We start from the raw sequence: 23,444 nt of genomic DNA on the forward strand, positions 1-23,444 counted from the left end.
CGAACCACTGATAGAAACATCATTGCAGAATTTGTATGTGGGAGTAGCGATAAAAGAAGTATGCTATCACTGTGAGCCCCTTGGAAAGCTGCGAGTTCAAAACTCTCTCCACATCCTACTTGTAGTATTGCAACAGACAACAATGAGCATATGGGAAACAAAAATGCTGATATATAGTTAGAGAACGTATGAAATAAAGATGGTTTAGATGAAGCAGAGAGCTCCCTGTGGAAGATATTTATCTTAACTAATTAGACATTTTCGGAGTGAAAAAATCCCTTGCTCAAAGAAAGATAAGTATGTTTTTATATTCCAGGAACCTCTGAAATTTTAAAAAAGGCAACTAGGGCTTTAAACTGGAAGGAGTCAGATAAGACCCTAGTATCCCCACGCCCCAAATCCCCCAGCCTCTTAGGATTTATGGGGCACTGGCAACCCAGTTAATGACAATTTCTTTATGAAATGCACTGCAAAGCAACACACGAGTACTGTTTTCCAGTGCTGCACTTCCTCTGCTTGCACAAGAGAGAAAACACTTGGACAAAACCCATCCAAGTCTTACTGCTTTTAGGCCTTTCCCCTATGGGTGACACGCTGCCATGCCCGTGCACCGCGCTTTAGGTCTGCGAGACTCCCAGAGAAACAGGTTGGCCGGAATGTTTGCCATGCTGGAGATGCTGCCTTTGGTTCTTCCAGAAGTAGCATCCCTCAAGACATCCTTCCTGGAGAATGAGAGATAACACTGCTGTCAAGAAGCCTTTTATAAAAACGTGGCACCCATGCACAAGATTTACCCATCTTGGGATAACCGATCGGTAATTATTCAGCTCATCTGACCCATCTATATAACTCTGGAACACTGCTCTTTCCAAATGGTCAGAAAAAGAACAATAAAAAGTCCTCGTATCACAACATTTATTAAAAATTAGTATCAGAAGTTGGGAACCCCACAACTGTTAGTCCAAATAATGTGGAAATGGTGATTTTTAGAAGTTTAGGAGAGTGCATCAACCTCCTCTGTTACTATTCGAACAGGAGAGGGGAGGGTGGGCATCAGAGGGAGAGGTAAGCTGGGTGACGACACCTCACCCATTTTACCCATTACCAAACACCAGCTTGCGTCGTTGAACCAAAATGCCGCATTTCAACCCCAAAACAACCCCTCTCCCCACCGCAGGGTCCCCGCGCCTCGCCGCGCGCCCAAGATGGCGGCGGGCGGGTCGGCGGGCGCGGCGGGGGGTACCGCCTCCGCGCCTCGCTGCGAGCCAAGATGGCGGCGGGCGCGGGTCAGCCCGGGGGGACGGCGCCGGGAAGGGGGCGGGGAGGGTTTCCATAGCTGCGGCAGCCCGTGTCACGCCGGGGCACTTCCTGGTTGGAGGCCGCCGCTCCCGGGGCAGCAAGCAGGGAAGGAGGAGGAGGAGGAAGCCGAGCAAAGGTAGGGGCGCGCCGGCCATTGTGGGATCCCCCCCGCTTTGCGGAGTGGTCTCTGCTGGCCGCGGCGGGGCGGCCGGGCGGACCCTTCCATTGGGGGGTCGGGGGGGGTGGGCGCTGGGCCTCCCCGCCGCGGCGGGCGGGGTGGGGCGCGCGCCCTGTTCCTAGAGAGTGGCGGGGGGGAGGGAGAAGGGGGGCTACCATCTCGCCCCGGAGGCGGGGGGGAGGTCGAGCGCCTCCACCCGCGGGGCCGCCCGGTGGAAGAGCCGCGTCCCTGGGGTAATGGGGCGCCTCGGACCGTTCCATTCCAAACGGGGGGGTGCGGGGCGGGGGGGGACCCAACTATCTCTGCCGGGCTGGTGGCGGGGGGGCGGCCGTGGGGGGCGCCGGGGCCGCGCGGGGCCCGAGGCCGCGGGGAGGGGCGGGCGGGCCGCCTGGCGCGGGGTCACCGCGGCGCCGCGCACCGAAACCCCAGCGGGCCCGGGGTGGCGTGGGCGACACGCGCGGAGTGCCCGACACTCGGGGGCCGCCCTCCACGCCCTGGCCAGGCTGTGCCGGGCCTGCCGCGTTTCTCTCCGCTCCCTTCGCGCGGGTCCCCAGCAGCCACGGCCTGGTTTTGGTGTGAACTTGACGTTTCCACCCTCCCGCGGAGCCTGTTAGGGGTTTCGGTGCGTTGGCTCTCGAAGCGCTGCTCCCTTTTGGCTTCGTTCCGCTTCCTCCTCGCTCCTGTTGTTCCTGGCTGGAGCTTCAAAGTTAATTCCCCCTGGATGAGCGTAATTTGGTAGAACTGCCTTTACACGAGCTGTGCTTCTGCGCCCTCGTTACATAGCAGAGAAACTGATGATTTGAGACTCAAATCACCAGCTAGCAAAACTTTAACCTGCATACTTCTTAATTCCTTGTCAGTTTTATTCAAGGGCAATAACATCTTTTTTGCTTAAAAAAGAAAGTATCTGACAGTAAAATATCGCTGAGTGCAAGTAGGCTTTGTTTTGATTATTATTATTATTATTTGTGTATGTGGCATAAAACTGCTGTTTGCATGTTGCTTCTGTGATTTCTGATTCTCGGAAGCTGGGGTTATAAATTCGTAGGTTAACTTCTTAGCATTTAAGTTACACAGAAGCTAGGATAAGTGCAGGCAGAATAGACTTGAATCTTGAAGCCTAGACTTCAGAGTAGACTTGAATCTTGAAGAGTTTTCAACTATTTGTCTCTGGATAGAGACCTAGCACAGAGAATTATAATAAATGGGAATTTACTTGCAGTCTGTCTCAAATTCCGTACAGAAAAATTAGTAAAAACAGAGATATAGAACCATGTAGCTCGGCGTATTATTAGTGTGTTCGAATTTGAAGTTGCAAAGAGCTTTTTCCTTTTCAGCTATTCCTTCCAAAGCAAAGTTGAAAATTTCGCAGCTAGACAAGTTGAAACCACCCTGGCCTTGAAATACATTTTATTGCTAAGAAAGTTCTGGATGCCACAGGAGGGTAAAGTGTGTGTGTATTTTATAACCTTCTTAATTGAAAGAGGAAGAATAAAGGGGCTTCAGCAGACTTTTTTTTTTTTTTTTTTTCCCCCCAAGATGGTATTTTTACAGCAAGCCACTCAACAAGTGTGTGCAGTATGATATTTGGTACTGCTTGTGTACAGGAGAGAAAAGTACAAGTTTCGAAAAGAATCAGGTCATTGGTTAAGACAGCCAAGTGACAGCAAGTTAGTTTCCCAACACACAGATCCTTAGTAAAAGCATCGATGTTGCAATGCAATAAACAGTAAACTCAGCCTTGCTGAGATGTGACAATATTGACCTTTCTTCGTTCTCCAGCACTGCTTGCTGTACTCTAAACTGTATATATAATATGAAACTTTTTTTTGATTTATGCAAAAACAAGTATGCACTTTTGAATAGTCCAATTAAACAACCTTCAGCAAATGCAACCTGAAGCTATAAACAGCAATTAAACTGCATGCACGGCACTTTCAAGGAACAAAATGTGAATTTTGTCAGAAGTATATGTTGACGAGTAGAACGGATATTAGCAATACCTAAACAAAATATTTAGATATGGAAAGCAAGATAGCAAGAGTTCACATGGGGAAGTTGGGAGTTCAGGTTGTTACGCTATGCTGAAGCGTTCACTTTTTGTCGATACATACTGCTATATTTTCTACTACTCATATCTGTGATTACACATGACTAGATTTTATGAATGATATGAGGGATAATTATGCTATTATTAGTGTTGGGTGGTTTTCCAAACTGTTGTTTGGGTTTTTGCCTCGTGAATAGCATCTTCCTGAACAAGCAACAGAGTGTCATGTAGCATCCCTGAGGCAAAGTTCTGTTTGTTCATATTTAAGAAAATGAAGGGGGGCTGAACCTTTGGAGAATGAGATAGAATAGTTTAATTTAACAGGAATGGCAGGACCTGCACTTCAAAATGCTGTTTTCCACAGATTGCACTAATGACTTTGTATTCTTGTACCTTTTAATAGGTTTACCTACGTATTTCTTCTGTACGCTACCATTTTCTTCACTTATTAAACTTTATCTGCCTTTTCAGTCTTTCCCATCTCTAGCATTACTGTAGTTAATTACTATTATTATTTTGCTTTTGCAATTGATTCCTCTGATAGTTCTTGTTCTTCTTTGGCGGGTGCTGTAAGTCTGGAAGTGTTGTGCTAAGTCACACTCTAAATTACTCCTCTTTGTTTCTCTATCTTCTTTTTAATCCCTGTGATATCAGGAGAGTTGAGGCTTGAAAACTGAGTCAGCACAAGGTATTAGCTACATGGGCCAGTGCAGGTGGTCGGGTTCAGCAGGTGCTAATTGGCCCTGAAAAGAGGGCATAAATCACATAATTCTTAATTTACAGAAACCATCTTTGTGCGGGTTTTAGAAGAAAACTTTCCAACTTTATATATATAATCTCAGCTATGAGGTGAAGTTATTTTCATTCAGCTATCATAGATTTGTATAAACTTGCTTATGGCAGCAGGATGGAGATTATATAATAAATGCTCTAAAATGCAGTGCTGTGCCATCACTGTTGAAGATTAAGTCCTGTAGATTTAGCTTTGGGAAAGCCAGGCGTATTGTTAGCGAATCTGCATCTGTCCTACCTAGGAATCCTTTTTTTTCCTGATTCCAGTTATGTGTTTGAGAGAGCAGATAGTTTGAACTCACTAGAAGTTGTAGCTTTTTCAACTTCTGTTTTCTGTGGAGGAGGTATTAGCTGTTGGTGCCGATCTGTGTTTCTTTAGTAAATTGGCTTGTGGTCGTAGCGCTTCAAAGAATATCTTGGCATTGCATTTTCCTGCTAGCTGACCTCGCTGAAGAATTACTTTGATTCTATTTCCAGTTATGTTATCCATAGTTTTGTACTTTTCCCTTCTTAAAGAATGTTTCTTATCCCTCGGGAAAAGTTAAGTTTTATGAATTAGTCTGTGCAAACAGTTTTACAATATGGATGATATAAAGTGCACGTTTTGAATTGATAAGCTTCAAAAAATATCCTTAAGTAGTAAAGTCCAACAGTTGTAACAAATGCACCTTTGTATTTTCTTTTTAACAAAGTGTATGAAAAGTTTATAGGAGAAACAATTTATATATCTATATATATAAAAAAACTTAAAATAACTATTTTTTTTTTTATTATCCTGCTGTCATCAGGACATGTATACCTCTGGGAAACCTTCTCCAACAAGACACCTTGCTTCACGCCCTGTCTTGGATTATATGCAAAGAAGTTTCCAGTCATGAGTGAGTAGATTCCTTTATTATGCCACATCTTATAATATTCAGCACCTAGAACAAGATTATTTTTTAAAAAAAATGAAAAAAAAAAGCCTCAGTTTTTGGTTCAGAAGAAATGTACTTCTGTACTGGATTTTGGAAAGCGGTTCTTCTGCCAAAAAATTTTGTGTTTCCAGTCCCTTACAGCTACCCACACAACTCCAGGTTTGACAGATGTTGCTCTTCATCTGCATCATTTTGGTGAATGTTTGCTCTGTTCTGCTCCTGTATTGGTAGTCTTGTATCATTTTCAAGAAGGTAAATGCTGAGACAAGTTGATGTTTGTTCCTTTCAATTTAAATAAAACATGCGACTCTGAGGGGAAAATGTCTTGGGGTTTGCCCAAGACTCCAAAATATGTGAATGCCCACTGAATTAAAATAGCTGGTAAAAATCCAACAGAAAATGAATGGACTTCATTCTATGAGGAAAAAATAAATATATTACTTAAATTCCCCTATAGATGTATGATCCCAAAGGAGTTTTGGCATGGGTTGGAAAGATCTGAGCAGCAAAATATTGTGACTTAAGATCTGTTCTCTCTTAAAAAAAAAAAAAAAAAAAAGGAGGGGGGGGAAGACACTAGAAGTTTGTTCTGAGGTTTAGGCCATATCTGAGTAAGGCAATCTTTTCTTAAAGAAATGTTTTGAATATTTAAATGTATTTCATAAGTCTTGCTCGATGCAAGTCTTTTGCTTTCTAGCAGCATTACTCTTGCATCATGCAGAAATAACAACGTAACTTCCGATGCGCAACAACCCTATTTCCAATATAGGCTAGTTTCAACATAACTGTACTAAATTTTTTTAAAAATGAACATCTAGTTCATAGCATAATTACATGTTTTGCCAGAAAAATAAGTCCATTTCGTTTTCTGGGAGGAAGTGACTAAAGAAAATTGTTGGCTGAATTTCATTTCTGTCTAAATAAAAGTGATTGTTCTTGTCACCTAAAAGAAAGAAAATTGGTGGAAGAAATACTTGCTAAATGCAGCAGAAAAAAACAGGATTGCAGGATTTTAAGTTGAAGCTTCATGCTTAGTGTCAGTGGTACTATTCTAGTGTTCGCATATGGTGTTTCCCATTTGTTGAGTTTTTGATGTTTAAAATATTTGCAATTTTGAATAAATGACAGCTTTTCAAGTGGTGATTCTGTACACCTGAATATTCTGACCTGTCAAACACTACTGTATTATTCATAATTTGTTTTATAGAGCATCTCTTGTGCTGCCATTGCCTAATGGCTCGTCTTAAACGTAACAAATGCCTGCAAGTCTTGCTAGCCTTTGAATTGTAGTTGTTGTATCCTATTCAGGGGTCTCATTGAAGTGCTGTGGCGATTTTTACTTGTTTAAATTGCTAGTTTGAGTAAGCAAAGGTTTTCTTGCCTTGAGCAGAATATCACTGGTTTTTGTGAGAATGTGAAGTGATTCTGGACTGGACAGTTTAGTTTTATGTATTCAAAGAAGATAGAGGCTTATTCAAACAGCAGATAACACTTTTGACGCTTGTTGCTGTTGTCCTACTTAATAATGTTACTCAGAGTACAGCCTCTTGCTTGCAGGAAGAACACCACGTTTCTGTGTTAGACATTAGTATGCAGGTCCTCTCTGTTTCACTGCCTTAAACCCCATAAATAGATAACATTATATATTTATAGTGAATAACTGTTGGATTTGTTGGTTTACTGTTTGCTTTAGTGAAACATGAGCTATGAGCTTGTTTCGCAAAGTTTAGGCAGCTCTGTACTAAACACCTCACGTATAAGGCATTTGTCAATTTATGCAGATGTATTTGTATACTTCTGTATATATAAACTTTCTAGGATAGCTAAATGTGTTAAAACAGTTGAATTTTCTTATATTCTGATATTCCAGGCTTGTGCATCTGCTGGTGCTGTGCAAAATTAAAATCTAACATAACATGCAGGAAAGTCAGCCTAAGAAGGTGTCTTCTTGGTTCATAAATTTAGATTGCTGTTAGAATCAAACTACATTATTTGTTTACATTTCTTACGGTTTTACTATGGTACGTTTCAGGCAGTATAAATTTCCATTGCAGCTTGTGAAAGAATGTCCTGGTACCTCAGTCTTGAAGTGATTGAATCCCTTTTCTGACATGTGTCCTATTCACATCTATTTGTCTTTTGTCAACCTTATTTCCTAGCTTAAAAAGCCTTTTTTGTTTGTTTGTTTTTGTTTTAACCCTTCATCTTGTTTGTCATTTGAGGAGTTTGCTGCATAGGGTACATTCTTTAACACAATACCTGGCATAAGTAAATCTCTAATATGTTGGTGCTTAATAAACACACATAAGCTTATCTTGAAGGAAGTGATCAATTTTATATTTTCAGAAAGTCAGTAAGGGAACTACTGCTGATGTCTAACTTTTTATCCTTATTGTGTGTAGGAAAGGGTTGTGAATACTGTTCACCAAGAGAAGAATATTGGTAGAAATGTAAGGTCCAGATTTTATGGATGATTCTGTCCCCCTCTCCCTTGGACGGTGCAGAAAATCTGTGACTATGTTAAAATAGTAGCAGTTTCATTGCAGGCTTTTAGTTTTTGGTAGTGCCTTACACTAAAAAAGACAGACATTTATAAGACATTTGTCATATTTAGAATTGTACTGTCCTGTGGTGCAGATAATTTTACAGTGGGATCATGTTTCTAAAGGGTGGCCACATTGATCTTGGTTTATTTTACGTCTAAAGATAATTTGTCACAGAAATTGTGACTATGTGCAACCTGCCTAAAATATCACACCATGTAAAATGTTGGTTTAATTTGTAAAAGGTTTTTTTTCAGTGATTGATGTATAGCTGTTGGAACATGTGTATTATCGTGACAAATTCTTATGCTCCTGCACCTTGCTCTTCATGTTTGAGGGTTTTCCTGTTGTTCCTCCTTTGCAAAAAAGGTTGTCAGCTCAAATTTATCTGGGCTTTTACAATAAACTCTGTTAGGAAACAACTTAACTAAATGTTGGTACTTACTGTTGCACTAAATAGCATCCTTGAAACAAGCTGCTGACATCTTTTTTTTTCTGAACACACAGAATGCGGTGCCAACTTTTTTTTTTTTTTTTGCCTTCTAATTCTGCTGTCATAATAATGGTACAGAATAATTCTTTCCTGGCTTTGTCTTGGTGCTTTTAGTTTTGTTTCCCACACCCTAAAAGCTTATATTGCATGCACTTGGGAAACCAACCTGCTATTCTTCATGCTTCACTGTTGTCTGTTTAGATTTTTCTTGTGACTGGGTTGGAGTGGGTCCTGGGTGTTTGGAGAGATGTTCTGCGATGCAGGGTTATATTTTGGAATTGTTCAGTGTGGTCTGATTGAACAGAGCAGCTTTTTGCCTCACCAGTTCAAATCAAGGCCGCATGGGTGTGATTAAAGGCTGCTCCTGTTTGATGGTTGCTTATTTGTCAGGACCTCTCATTACAACTGGCTTTCTAGTTTGTGTTCAGAGATGACCCTTAGGTTTTGAGGTGCATGGCCTTTTTTTTTTTTTTTTTCTTTCTTTCTTTTGGTTCCTGTAGTGTGAATCAAGAAGGAGATTTAGCTATCGGTTTATCAGTTCATGAGCAATAAACCTGGGAATTAAAAACCAGGTCAATGTGTTTATATTCTTGCGTTTGCAACTGAAAAAGAAGCATGTCCCGGGCTCTTGTAAAGCTTTCTGGTCTTAGAAAGCTCTGTTTTGTTAAGGCTGGCTCAGTTTCTCCCCTCCTTGTATGCCAGATTGAATTTATAGTGAATTGAGGACTAAGAGTGTTCAGAAAATAAATGATTTTTTTTATCACTATGGTTGTTTGGTGCGCATTTTAAAACTTATTTTGCATAGTGTTGCAAGTAATTCTAAAGATGCATGATGTAGTTGAAGAATCTTTGTAGTCATTACAGTTGCTTTCAATGAGCTGAAATACAGTGTTCCGAAAGAAAAAGGCCAGTTTGTTCTGATCCATACCGAAAACTGTGCTGGGGAAGGAAACTGAAAAGTAAGCTAGAATTTCTTTTTAACAAAGCATGGTAATGAATGGCCAAAGGAGGTCAGATTACTTCGTTATTATATGCTAAGTTTTTGTTTTATTTTAGAACCATGAATTCTTAACGCTGACTTTGTGTACCCTCAAGCCTCTACTTTGTATAAAAATGTTTTCTGTGGTGATTTTTCTTCCGATTTCACAGCCTAATGTATACTTCTCCATCATAGTATTTCCAAGGATTCGAAAGATAAAGAAGCTGTTGTGTCCTAGGTCATCCTCACTGAAATGTGAAATGCTAATTCTTTATGAAAAACTTCCCTGTGAAGGTCTGAATGCTAAAGAACGGTTTGAAGACTCAGGATATGTTCAGAATATCTTAAGAGCTAAAGAACACACTGCACTCGAAATAGCAGGATAAGAATAAAACCACAACATTTATTTTATTTTTTATACGCTAAACTTCTGAGCATTACTGGCTCCTAAAAGTTATTTAATTGACAGCTCGAGTATTTGCTGTACTTCTTGCTCTGCTCTTCTGTGAATGTGGCAGGGGAATTTACCAACATGGGTCACTGCAGCGATACATGAGTTATTGCACTGGAATTAAAAATAGTGTAGTAACTTTTTGTTAATCATGGGAAATGGTAGCCCCAAAAAGGCTCGTCTCCTAAGCTGACTGGCTCTCCTGCTGTTCTTATCTTGCTTCATTGTTGCTTTTCTCTGTTGTCTTGGTTTTTGTTGATGCTACCTCAGCTGGTGGCTGCTCCGCCTGGTACCCGAGGGAGGCCATGAGAAGCGGCGCTGGACGGAGATGCTCGGAGGGCAGAGTTGCTGAGTCCCAGAAACCTTTATGGACTTGCAGAAAAGCTTCTAATGAAGCAGAACTTTGTTAGGGGCATCTTGCATATAGAGACTGCCAGGACTGAGCTGAGGGTCTTTCAGGTGCCAGGAGCCACTTGAGCGTTGTCCGTGCCAGACAACGTCCCCGTCCCTGCGCCCTCTGGTTTGCATTGGGAGGGCCCCCGATCTTGTTTCACAAAACCGTGTAAATATTTGTACTGCTGCAAGGCGGAGAGGGCAGCACAGCAGTGAGGATAATGGTAGTGCTGTTCTACCCTTGCTGGAAGTGCACGTGAAACTATGGTTCAAGTGTTTTAGGATTTTAATCGTCTTAGGTTTCTTTTATAGTAGATGAGGAGAGACGTCTCTGGAGGGCTGATCAGATCTTAGATGATCCAGTTTCTTGCCAATGGTGCAATTAAACCTCTCATCTAAATACCAAAAGTGCATGAGAACAAAACATAAGCCTACATACTTTACAGACACACCACAGATTACATTCTGCTTAGCAAGGGTAGGCCTGTGTGTAGAAAGTTGCGTGGCTTCTTGATATTCCCATTTTATGATGTTGAACTTCTTAGCTAGATAAACTGACATAATGACTTTTTAAAAAAACATGTTTATATGTTTATATCACCTTGGCATATTTAGAACTGGTAGATTGTGGCTTTGGTTGCACGTAGGCTTTATTTTTAGATTGGAAGAGGAAAACAAGTATTTTTGCATTTGTGAGGTACTTTCGTTTTCAGTCACTTTAAGTAGGCAGAATACACATTAACTTGAATACACTGAAATGAAGTCAGTTTTCTTTCTCTGAAGCTTTGCAGGAGGTTTGCAGCTATCAAAAATATATTTATCATGTTCAGAAACTGATTTCAAATGACGTATCCAAGTTCAATAGCCTTAGTTTGTATAAGGCTCTGTTAACACACAAGTATTTCTTGGTGTCTGTTGTTTTATTTAAATTAATCAATGAGGTATAGTAAAATTATGTGTAAAAACCCAAACGGAACAAAACCCTTTACATTTATTATTTACATTTTTTTTTTAAATGTTGCCATTAAACCTAACTTCCTTGAGCTGAGCTTTCTGCCTATAGCTTAAAATTGATGGTCAGGTTGTTGGGTTACTGTAAATAAGTTAGTGGAACTTGACACCTGCATTCAAACCAGTGTAATTTGGGCTTGTAAACCAAGATGTTAGCGGTGGCGGAAAAGCTGTGGTGGAAAAGCTGCCATTATGTGTGTTACTGAAGGAGCAGCATTTTAGTATAACGCAGTTGGTGCTCCCTGACCATGTTTTACGAAGAGGACGTTGCATTTCACAAAGATCCCCTGTCATGCTTGCAATGAAGATTAAGCATGGGCTATTTATGAATTATTTATTTTATGACACTTCAAATCTCTGTGTGTGTCCCAGAAATTGCAGTGGTGGTTTTTTATGCATACATATGTATATTTTTCTTTTTGCAGATGTGTGTATGTATATATATATATATATACATATATAAAACACACACACATTCTGTTATGTGTGCATGTATATATGTGCAGAGAGAGAGTTCATTTTCTAAATCTGTCTTCCTGCCATTATTTTGATATTTCAGTAAGGACTGCTGGTTCCAGCATTATGGCTAATCAGTGTACACAGAAGTAGATGTCTTTGCCCTGTTCTAGGTTTCTTGTTTAAATCTCAGTTGCTGGGACCGCTCTGGGTTCCTCTGCAGCTGCTGCTGGGATCCTTGTACTGCAGCTGGGCTCGCCAGTGGGTAGCAAAGAACAGCACAGCCTTGTTCCCTGGAGCGAGTATCAGGTATCCACCCTGTGGAAGCAATTCACATTTCTGGCACCCTGGTCATCCTGTGATATGTGAATGTGCCGCTCAAGTACATTCCAAAGGTGAAGGCAAAACCTCACAGCTGAAATGCACAGGAAAAGCAGTAGCTGAAGGTATGGGCGTTTGGGCAGGCACCCACCTCTTTGTGCAGGGCGCTGTGTAGACACTGACATTGTCTACAGATCGGTCTGAAATGGCCCCAAGAACAACTTTCCCAACAACACTGAGGCATTTAGAAGCCTTTCCTTACCTGTTGTATTACATTCTGTATGTTTTTTGCACAATTAATAGGCAGTGCTGTACTGGAAAGGGAAAACTATTGCTGCTTCGTAGTGGAACATTACCACAGATGGGAAAAATAAGTGAGTTTAACATCTTCAAGTTTTATGTTATTTCTCCTCTATTCAAGAAACAAAGTATCTGATTTACAAGGTATGTGGTTATTTTAAGCTAAACTGACTGTGTTTCAAGAAAAACTCCCCTGACATTCTTTATGCTTTTTTTTTTTTGATAGGAAGCAACTTTGATTTGCAGCGCAGATGGAAAATACTTGGGGTTGTTGCCATAAATGGGGTTATGCAAGTAATCCCAGCAGGATTACTGGCTCCAGAGTGGCTCTGTATTTGTTTAAATTTAAGATCTTTTCTTTACTTAAACTATCCGATCTGTTGCCTCTTCAGTATTTAAAGGATATTCATAAGGGATATTTTGTGCAAACAAAGTAGCTGTGCTTAGATGATATCCTATGCAGCTGCTGGCTGCAAGGTCATTTTAATCTGCCATTGCAGAAGAACCCCTTAATAATTAAGGGATTTTCTTAAAATTGTGTGAGGGACCTACTGTGACTATTGCTATTCCTGTGCTTGCCCTGCTATCCAAAGGTCCAAAACGAGCAGGAAGCTCAGCAGGCCTTTAAGGCTGCCTTGGGAAGCCGATGGGGTGGGTTTTGCTCCCACTTTGTGGCATGCAATGCAGTCCATTAATGTCTGACATGCTGGAGTGTTTCCCCTGCTTTTGGCTTGTGCCACATTAAGCTCACAGATCCCTACTGTAAAAGCCCCTTGGTTTATTAAAGCCCCCTGCGCTGTCACACGAGAGGCTTCTTCAACGCTGTCTTTCTGCTTTGCTCCTGGAAAGCTCCTTGCAAGTCGGCCTGGTTCCTCGGTGGCTGTGGAGGGCTCGCTTGGAGCTTTGAGCTGCGGTTGGACTTCCCAGGATTTTGACAGAGAAATAAAAGGCTCCCACCAAAATCCCTTTTCATGCATTCGATATAAAGCCTTTCTCTATTATTTATATAGAATTTTATATGTGTTTTACGAGGAATGTGATTTACGACGCTTGTGTTTGAGGTATATAAAGGGTGCAGCGAGATACCCCTCCTTCCCCACCCTATCCCCAACCCTGCTCTTGGGCAGTCGTCGGCTGCAGTCGGACCTGCTTCCCTTGCATCCTTCAGAGAGGTTGTGTTTTATATTGCTTCCATCTAGTTGTAAAAACTAGACAAGCTTTTAGCTTCTCTCTTTTGTTTTCTCTTTGCTTTCCCCTGCTGCCCCCTTCCAACTCCATCAAGTTGCTGTAAAAATATTTGAAGGGCATTGGGGTTGGTCTTAGGGGATGGGAAAGAAAGATCAGGTCCAAACTTTTGTTGTTTTTTATTCTCCATCTCTTCTCCTGCTTCTCTTCCTCCCCCCCCCCCACCCCCCCCGCTCTTTTCTGTGGCAAAATCAGTGACAAAAATGTCCATAGTCTGTGCTTTAAATAAGTGGTAGGAAAATATTTATATTTGGAGCAAAGGCCAACGAGTTCCTTTTCAGTAACATTTCAATATTTATTTATGCCCCATGCATTAAAATAAATGAAAAGAAATAATATTTGTGTGAAACTCTCTGTGAAGCTCTTTGTTTTCTATTTGTTATTAAGTGGAACATCCATTTTGAAGAACTAACCCTTAGCTTATGTTTTTCTTGATGCTTTATATTCAGTGGGCCTGCTAGCTGCTGGTATATGAAGTCTACATTTGATATCTGTGTGGTGCAAGCATAAATCTGCTGCAGATGAGCACGTCAGCAATATTTTTTCTAGCACTGGTATAACACCAATGGAAGTTACAGTGTATTAAAATATTGATTCTAATATTGCTTAGAGCAAGGTGGTTCAGCTCCTTCTTGTCCAGACCATGGACAGCCTGCATGATGGTGGGACTTTAAATTCCCTAAAGCTGCAGAGAGTTCCTGGAGAATAACAAATACACCGCAGTCTGCTCCCTCCTGAGGGAGATCGAGGTGCGACTGTGCAATGGACGTGTCTGAGGGGAGAATGTAGGGAGGATGGCGCCAAACTCTTCTCCGTGGTGCCCAGTGACAGGACAAGGGGTAATGGGTACAAGTTGAAACACAGGCAGTTCCATCTCCATGTGAGGAAGAACTTCTTTGCTGTGAGAGTGCCAGAGCCCTGGCACAGGCTGCCCAGAGAGGCTGTGGAGTCTCCTTCTCTGGAGATCTTCCAAACCCACCTGGATGCCACCCTGTGCCACGTGCTCTGGGTGTCCCTGCTGGAGCAGGGGGTTGGACTGGATGATCTCTAGAAGTCCCTTCCAACCTCAACCATCCTGTGATTCCTCTCTCCTCTCTGTGATAGGTAGCTCTTCAGTTGGCTTGTTCACCTGGCTTCTGATAAAGCTGAACACAGACGCTGCTCTGTGAGTTGGGTTAAAGATGCCTGAGTTTTTTCCCATTTTTTTTTTCGAGCGGGGAAAATAGCAAAACCCTTTGTTCGTAGCTGAGTCTTGTCTGTGCTTCGTAGGAAATAGGATTGCATTTGAAGCAAGCATAACTCGCTAGTTTTAAAGCATTACTACTAAAGTAAACATCTTAAGAAGAGGCTAGACAGAGTTGTTATCTTTATGGTTACTTACCGAAATACTCCACACATCACTCCACATCACATTAATTGCAAGTATTCATGGTTAACATGACCGTCCTATTCAACTGTGATGCTAAGCTGGGATTTTGAAACACGGTAATTAAAAAAGCAAGATCTTTGAAAATGTTTTTTATGAGCGAAGGACAAGGAACAGGATCTTGGAGCAGGAGACAGAAGTCCACAGTTGAGCAGGGAGTAGTGGCTCCCCTTAAAAACACAACTGCAGTAGCCAGACAGACCCAGGTACGGACCCCTACGGAGTAAGGATCGCTTTGGATCTGTGTGACCTGTTTAGTTTAAACATTCTGATTCTGCTGCCAAGAGCAAGTTATATCATAGTATTTTTATTCAGCCTACCAATTTTTGCTTGGTGTAGCTAAAATTGTGTTTTGCAGTGGGCTAAGAAGGTCTCGTGACTCCTTCCTGATAGATCTGCACGGCTGCGTTTTCTTATTTCTCATCAACGCAGCAGTGTCCCATGCAGAGCACGATCGAGTCCTCCTAACAAACAGTGATGCACAGAATTGGTTTGTTTTCCTTTGCTTCAAGGAGTTCGGAGGTTGTTAATCATGTTGATATGCTTTTTCACAGGAAACAAAGCTTTTTATTTAAAAGCAAAGTTTTTAATTATTATTTTTTCCTTTGAATTGAGCACACACACATTTCTTTCGGTTTTTGCCAGATTAATGAATTTACTTTTGAATTCAACATTGAAATCTGTATGGTAGTAATGTTTTTTACAATATTTTTAGAAGATCAAAATTATTTTAATCACTACTATGTTTTTTGATAAATATAGATTTGACAGAATACTCTTTATAGCATTCTTTAGACTGAGGATAAATTTATTGATGAATGCTACAGCTGTGACCCAAATCAAGGAAATAAATAATAATAATGAAAAGTAGGAAAAGCTGCATTTTCTTTTTGGAGTAGCCTTTTTTTAACTTGTCTGCTGTAGTATTTGCAGTTTCATAAATGGTTGATTTCTATTTGAGGTTTCTAATATGGAATTTTTACCTCAATTTTTACAATATGCAGCTGAAAGTGTGTAAAGATTAGAGTGGGAGAGACACTGAAATTCTGTAGTGTGTTCACTGAGATTTATTAACTCTTTTTCCTCTTACATTTTAAATATGCGAACAGAATCGATTTTTAAAATGGGCTATGTGGATTTTTTTTTTTTTAAACAATTCATTTTGGTGGTGTTTTCCATAGATTACCTTACCAAATATTATGGCTTTTTGTTTCTGGAAGGACATGAGGCTGGGTGAGAGGTGAAGGAGATTATGCTGGATAGTTACTATAAGACCAGAGGTCCTTACTATCGATCTGCAAAATATGATTTGTTTTCCTCTAGTTTGCCTGTTTAACACGATTGTAATCATATAATTCAAAAATAAACAAACTTTTGCATTATATCTAATGAGTTCTGCATTGCAGCCTAAAATCTTTTTTGACAGCTTTTTACACATTAAATATCTAAGGATTTTTGTGCATCCTTTAAACTATCCAACTATCTAGTTTAGTTGGGTAAAGGTGTCCCATGGGTACCAAAATTCATTTGTATGTTTAGATAGGATGGTACAGTTTCACAGTAAATACATAACCAAGACTATTGCCCTTATTTTGCTGGTAGAAGTGATAAGTACAACACAAATCTATCAAAGCACTGATGTAGAACTCCATTAGTATCTGGTATCAGCAGCAGGATGAAGTGCTACAAATATACTAATATCTATATATTTAGCTACAAATATATTTTCTCTCTCCCTTTAGCTTTTACTTCTTTTTGGCCTGACAATTTTTTGCCTGGAACATGTGGAATGAATTTTATCGGCCCTTTATTGAAGTTTGAATAATGGATCTGAATGGAATGAATAATTCTCCCATGTTTAAAGTGGAAGGAAATACAGACATAAAACAAATGAACAAACGCCTCCCGTCATCTTTAATCAAACATCACTTTGGCAGTTTCCTGTTACCATTATTTGTTAACTTCTCCAGACTTCTAGGTCAAACATCTCTCTTCTACGAGTCAGATTTCTTCTACAAAGCGGTTGTGTATCTAAGTCTGTTTATTTAAAAGCTGTAGCCATTCTTTCATGATTTGGAAGTGGGATTAAAAATGCCAGAAATGCAAAAGAGAATTTTCTAAGTGAATTCCAATCCCAGTGAACTGAGCAGTTATGTACTCCTAGGATCATTCAGAAGGCTCTAAGGATATATCCACATATATGAAGGCCATTTTCAAGTTGGCAAACCAAATACCCCAAAGCAGTTTCCTTTTTTTTTTTTTTTTTTAAAAAAAAAAAGAATACCTTAAGCTTGGATATATCACCAGTGCCAACAGTTTCCCAGCAAAGGCTGCCAGAATTCCAGGTATGATTTCTTGAGGACATGAGGCTTTCTTTTATCTTTTTCATCATCCTCTTAATGCTTTTCTGTCCAAGAATAGTCTATGGAAAATATGAGAATCAGAATTTAAATTTCAGAGCCTTATGGGGTGCTTTAGTTATTACTGGAGCCCCAGAATTCTGCTTTTCTGGCTACCATGGATTATTTAAAATCTAGTGAATGAGATCTATAGGCTTTAGTTCACAGATTGGAAAACTAATTCAAAATATTTCAGAGAAAAGGTAGATGGCCTACTTTCCAGCTGCTCCGAGTAGTAATTCGTATCATGATGTATTGCCTGTCTCTGAGCTCAGTGCCTGTTTATTTTGAGATATTCCTCTGAAGACCAATTGTGACAAGAAAAGTCAGTGGGGACTATTGCAAAACAAAATGCTTCTATTGATACTTAACTTCTCTTTTGCAGTAAGCCAGCAACTTCATTGCAACTTCATATACAGTATATCTGAATTTGTCTTTATTTTGCAAGCAAAGGTATTTTTTTACTGCAGATTTACTCTGCAAATATTTTTACAATATGTTGTTCCTCATATTTCAGATTCAAAGGACCTTTTCCGAAGTCATGTGCCTTACTTGTGTTTCCTTAATCTTTTAAAACTAACATAATGTTGAAAACCTTTTCCTGCTTGAAAAGCACTTACTACTCCTGGTAAAATATATATATTCTGAGTGAAAATCTTCTTTGCTAAGTGGGGAGGAAGCTGAAGCAGTGCTGCTATGTGTGGTTGCTGAAACTGTAGCTTTTAAGTCAAACATTTAAATTAGTCATTAAGAACAGCTGCTTCTGCTGTTCATGATACTTGCCTTTTTATAGCCCTTGTTATGAATAGTCCTACTGACTTTGTAACATGTTTAAGCTCTGTCTGAGTTTTACGGATGTAGACAGAGGAGGCCAAAGTGCAAGTGGAACCGGCTCCCGTAAATCCCCTTGTGCTGCTCGTAACCTCAGACTTTGCTCTTTCACAGAACTAAACAAGTATCAGATGGAGTCTCTCATACGTGATACTTACCTGCTTTCTGGATAGTGACAGCAAGATTTGCAGATGGATTCAGCTTCTCTGGAAATCCCTGGAATTTCCCTGTCTCTGACTGATGTCTTGCTGTGGTCCCTGAATTTCCCTTTGGCCACTGCATTCTTGTGCTGCTTTGAGTTTGTTGGGTCTTCAGCTTGGTGTGGGAATCATTTTTAGGTTTTTACATAGGAAAAAGGATGTTAATGATGTCCTGGTTTTGGGGGGAGCACAAAGTGCATTCAGGAATATATATTGGCCTAGGTTCGTGCAGAGCTGGGATAGAACCTTGTGCAGCCTGAATTCTGGCTGGTTGATGGAGGAAGAATGTCAGAAAAACTTCGTGTCTAAAACAAAATACTAAAAAGGCTTGAGGGCATTTATTTGTGTGAACAATAAGCCTGCATTTTTTTTTAATAGCTTGTATATGTTTTTGTAAATGAGGACACAAGCATGTAACATTTTGGATAGCTGTAATACTGCCTGAGATTACTAAGAGGACTCTGGATAATTCTTCTGAAAGCCTGCCTATAACATCATGGATATATAAATGTTTCAGATTGTAAGAGGAGTAAGGAGAAAAAATTGCCAAGATTTTCTGAAGCTGAAAATCCGATCTTCTTGTTTGTTCATTTTCTTGCAAGTGCTATTTGACATATATTCCACTGAACCATGTTTTTGCAGTGTCTTTAGTGGTATGTGTTGCCCCCTGGCAATGTCCTTTATTAAAAAAAAAAAAAAAAAAGGCTTTCAAAGACCAGTTAATTGTAATTACGTTAATGGAAGCATTCTTGGTTTTGAGTGATGACAGCTGACTAGTCAGGATAGCAGGCATTTGTTCTATTACTGTTTGGAGAGTGCAAAAGCTGCTCCATATTGTGATCCTTAAATCCCTTCCTAGTTAACTGCTCCTTCACATACCACCTTGTTTCACTGACCTGGTAACTTGTGTATTTGCTTCACCCTTCACGTTAAAGGAAGAAAAACAAAATGCAACACACCGTGAAGTGCATATTTCTTAGCTAACTCATGCTGAATAGGTAACACTACTTTTTTTGTTTTATTTCTTGGACAGAATGCCATTAAACTATTGCACTTGCAAAGGTCTGACCCCTTGATTTCTCCCTGGTTTTACCTTGGGAGTGAGCCAAGTGAGTTTTACCTTGCTGTGAGCTTTTGCTTGGTGAAGATCTTCGCTCGCTGTGTGATCCTCGGGCAGGGAGTGTGATCTGGAAGTGGGTGGTTGCAATGACAGATTACCTGGAAGTATCTATTAATTTTCATGATTCAAAGGTGAGCAAGTGTAAACTACAACCACGTTACCGGTGGTGAGTGAAGGATGAAGATGTGTGGATTCGCTAGTTGTGTTTCGGTTCTTGAAGGATTGTTTTTTCTTCTGCAGCAAAAATGACGAAACCTAGTGGAGCAGTCTCTTAAATCAAGAGTCATGGTTTAATATTATTGTCTTGATAGGTGTAAGAATGGCTTTGAAGAAAGTGAAATAGCACAGAATAGTTGGCAAAGTATGTGTTGCTATTAGGAGTCTTTATCCTACCTTTCTGCTTCCCCCCCCCCCCCCCTTTTTTTTTTTATTCTAACATTCTTGCATAAAAAGACCATAAAAAAAATAGCAGTGCTGTAAAATATAATTCTTTGGTGAACTATTGACTTGGTCAAATTTTAGAGTAAATTTCCAATGCAATTTCGCTGTAAATAATGACATTCCTTAGAGTTAGATCTTTCAATTCAAGTCATTTGCCTGAAACCTGGAATTTAAGGTTATGTACAGGAGTCAGAAATTACTCTTAATATAAAGAGTTATAAGCTCAATTTCAAACAGCTCGAGGAAACCTTTTTCAGGAAGGGATAAAATACAGTTGCACTGTAATAATCTCTAAGCTTCCTATTGAGAGGACACTCAGTATTTGCTGGGTGGGAGAAGAAATGCGACAGCTTGTCACAACTAATGACTTATTTTGCCAAACCAAATATGATCGTGTGCTGGAATATTATTATTTCTGGCAGAGGCGGATTAACGGGCAGAGCAGGAATGAGACTACTATAATGAAGCAGTTTGCTGGGCCTGCACTGTATCCGTTTCAAGAGGCTGACGTGCACGTGGATAAGCAGCCCAGCAAACCTCAAATCCGAAACACCCGCGATCTGCGGCTGGAAAGGGAGAGGGATGACGTCTCTGTCCCCGTCCAGCGCTTGAGCAATGGGAACAGAAGGTCTGAAGGGTGGAGAGGGCGGCTTGCTGGGCCTCCCTCGCAGCCTGCGGTCTGCTCTGATGTTTTGGTTTTCCTGGAAAATGTCTTTGGCTTCCTAAATTGCTCTGTTTGTGCCAAGGAGGCCTCGCAAGGCTCAGTGTTCAAAAACATTCACGGAGGCTCTTCGGAGCTGACAGTTACTTAACACAACTGTGTAAAACACAGTTTCTCATGTTTTTTTTGGTAGCGTACCCTGACAGAAGGGATTTCTGGAGTGTCTGTGCATCTTCCGAGCGGCATTTAAACGGTGCTGGGCACATACTGCAATCTGCTCGTTAAAGTCACCGGCCAGAGGTGATGGTAATACCTGGGTTGAAGCTGTCCCCCGAGTGCCCGGCAGTGCGTGGGAGCAGAGCGCCCGAAATGCTCCTTGACTTTCCAGCCTTCATCCCGAGGCAGAGGAGGATCTGATCAACGTGTACAAGTACCTGAGGGGAGAATATAGGGAGGATGGGGCCAAACTTTTCTTGGTGGTGGCCAGTGACAGGACAAGAAGTCATGGGTACAAGTTGAAACAGGAAAGTTCCATCCCCATGTGAGGAAGAACTTTTTTCCTGTGAGGGTGCCAGAGCCCTGGAACAGGCTGCCCAGAGAGGCTGTGTAGTCTCCTTCTCTGGAGATCTTCCAAACCTGCCTGGATGCCACCCTGTGCCACGTGCTCTGGGTGTCCCTGCTGGAGCAGGGGGTTGGACTGGATGACCTCTAGAGGTCCCTTCCAACCTCAGCCATCCTGCGGCTCTGTGAATGCCGGACACGACCAGGAGAGTTGGAGGTGCGTGTGGAGGGGGAGGAAAGGCTACGAATGCCTCCTTTGGCAGGTGCTGCACCAGTAGCCTCTCAAAACCTTACATGAAAATTCATCAGTTGATACCTGCTTTAAAACAAGGTGCCAACTTGCTCCTTAAGCCCTAAGCCCAGGGGATTATGTCGTTTCCATCAACCTGCATTTCTAGAGGGGGTTTTCCTCACTTGCTTTGTGCTGCAAATGTTTCCTTTAAACTTTGCACAAAAAAATCAGCATACATTCTCTTCAATAAATAACCTGAAGAGGGGCTGTAGAAATCCACTCAGGACTGCTTGTGGCTTTTTTGTCTCCATGTGCTGAAGTCACTTTAAATCCATCACTCCAGACTGCAGAGCCAGGCAGAAATCTTCCTCGCAGAGGTAGAGGAGCTGCTCTTGCCTCGGTTTTGCTCGAGCACAGTCAAGACAGCCATGTAATAATGTGCAGTGATGAAACCTGTTGGAATTCTCGAGGAGGGTCGGGTTCCTTCCGTGCAGCTGAGGAGCAATGATTCAAGTGCTACAGATTGTAAAGGATCTGGTGTCGCCGGCAAGACGGAGAGCAGATGCTGTTAAGAAAGGTAAGCACAGCCCCGGCGTGGATTCAGTCTTCTGAGTGATCTCCTGTAAATCAGAAATATTTTGCAGTTTGATTATAGTTCACTTACACGTATGCTTGTTATTTGGTGTCCTCTGCTGTGGTGCGTGTAGCTACTGTAATTGGGTTTTGAACTATATTAAGCCCAATTATTACCATTTTGCCACTGCAGCTTTCCTGAAGAGAATCCTGATGACGTTTATTGTGCTGGAGATGGAGTTTGTGTCAGCGTTTGTAACTGCTGTGCTTGTTCTAAGGATCTTTTCTTCCCTTTACTGTGGAAGTAGCATCCATAGGCTGTATAATCCCATCAGGATAGTTTCTTGACTGTTTAAGTATTCTGAATGAGAATAAGAGTAAAAATAGGCTCCTTCAGTACTTATGGAAATAAGACTTAAAATACACAGCTGCACTGCTGCTTGCGTTTTACAATTAGACTATTTCTAGATTACAACTAACTTAAATATGTGCATGTGTGAGAAACACTTGAAATAATCCTTGAGTTATTGTTTGAAATTAATTGACAATGAATGCTCTTCTTGGTCGCTTCAGACTGTTGAGTGTCTTGTGTTTTCTTCTCTATAGTAGTGTCCTCCTTTGGTATCTTTCATACTTATCTAATGAGGAATTTGTTAAACACTACTTCTTCCCATGGTTCATTTTTACTTTTAAATGCTTTCAGTTGCTGAATATGTTTGTAGGGGAATAAAATGATTTTTTTAAGATATTATAAAAGTGGCATGTATATGTTTTTTGGGAGTTAATTTTTTGGGACTCCTTTCTTTTGTATCGAATAGGTTATGAATAATTTAGGACCTATAGCATCTGTGTCTGCCTCTTAGTGTGTCCTTGTGCTGTTCTGCGCTTTCGTGTAGTTTGTAGCAAGAGGCTAGTGCTTTTCTTTTAAATCACTCCCTTAATAATGTCAGGCTGCTGTAATTCTGCTGAATCAGTTAATAAAACACCTCTGTACAAGGGAGGAAAGGTAGAATTGAGCTGCACTAGTTTTATTTGTCAGTTTTGAGTATGGTTTGCTACTGAGGCTTGACTTTTAATAGTGTAAGTATTGAATTAATATAAGGACTGTTTTTGAAAGATAACCACCCAAACATATAAAAAATGTATTATTGGAACTGACTCAGCTGAATTGGAAATGAAAGCTTGGAATAAAAAAAAACAGGAGGAAAAACTTTTTTTCTCAGTTCTAAAGCTTTGAGTTTTTTATTTTTTGTTGCTTCTTGTTAAAAGTCAGTAAACTTTCATTGTTCAGCTGATGTTCTGAAACTGCTGGGGCAACTGAGCAAATTAGATATTAATTCCTATAGAATTTTATGGTAAATTTTTACAAGCAGTGTTAAGATCTTGCCATTTTGTAAATGTTTTCTTCAGAATGTTCTGACTTTTTTAAAAAAATAAAATATTCAAAATGCTGAGAGACTTCTGCAATAAATGCAGCAATCTGAGTAGGCATCAGTTTTATTTCACTGCGTGCAGCATTAGGCATCTGTTGTATGTGAAGGACTGTAGTCTCCAGAAATGACTCATTTTCAT

General features: G+C 40.7%; 1 protein-coding gene across 2 annotated transcripts in view; it reads left to right on the top strand.

Annotated features, from left to right (window-relative positions):
* The first annotated feature begins 1,340 nt into the window (after positions 1-1,340).
* Positions 1,341-23,444, top strand: part of USP6NL (USP6 N-terminal like) — a 96,476-nt gene continuing 74,372 nt past the window's right edge. The window contains exons 1-2 of one of the 2 annotated variants that reach the window (XM_088526293.1): positions 1,341-1,435; positions 5,108-5,197. In XM_088526293.1, the coding sequence (XP_088382419.1) occupies positions 5,194-5,197 (4 nt within the window). In that variant the 5' untranslated portion in view covers positions 1,341-1,435; positions 5,108-5,193. Of the gene's footprint in view, positions 1,436-5,107; positions 5,198-21,527; positions 21,877-23,444 lie in introns of those variants that run through there. The other variant, XM_088526291.1, reaches the window with a different exon arrangement.

The sequence above is a fragment of the Tinamus guttatus genome, unplaced genomic scaffold, assembly GCF_059628265.1.
Source record: "Tinamus guttatus ecotype Peru unplaced genomic scaffold, ASM5962826v1 Tinamus_guttatus_pri_ptg000245l, whole genome shotgun sequence".
Classification (NCBI taxonomy): Eukaryota; Metazoa; Chordata; class Aves; order Tinamiformes; family Tinamidae; genus Tinamus; species Tinamus guttatus.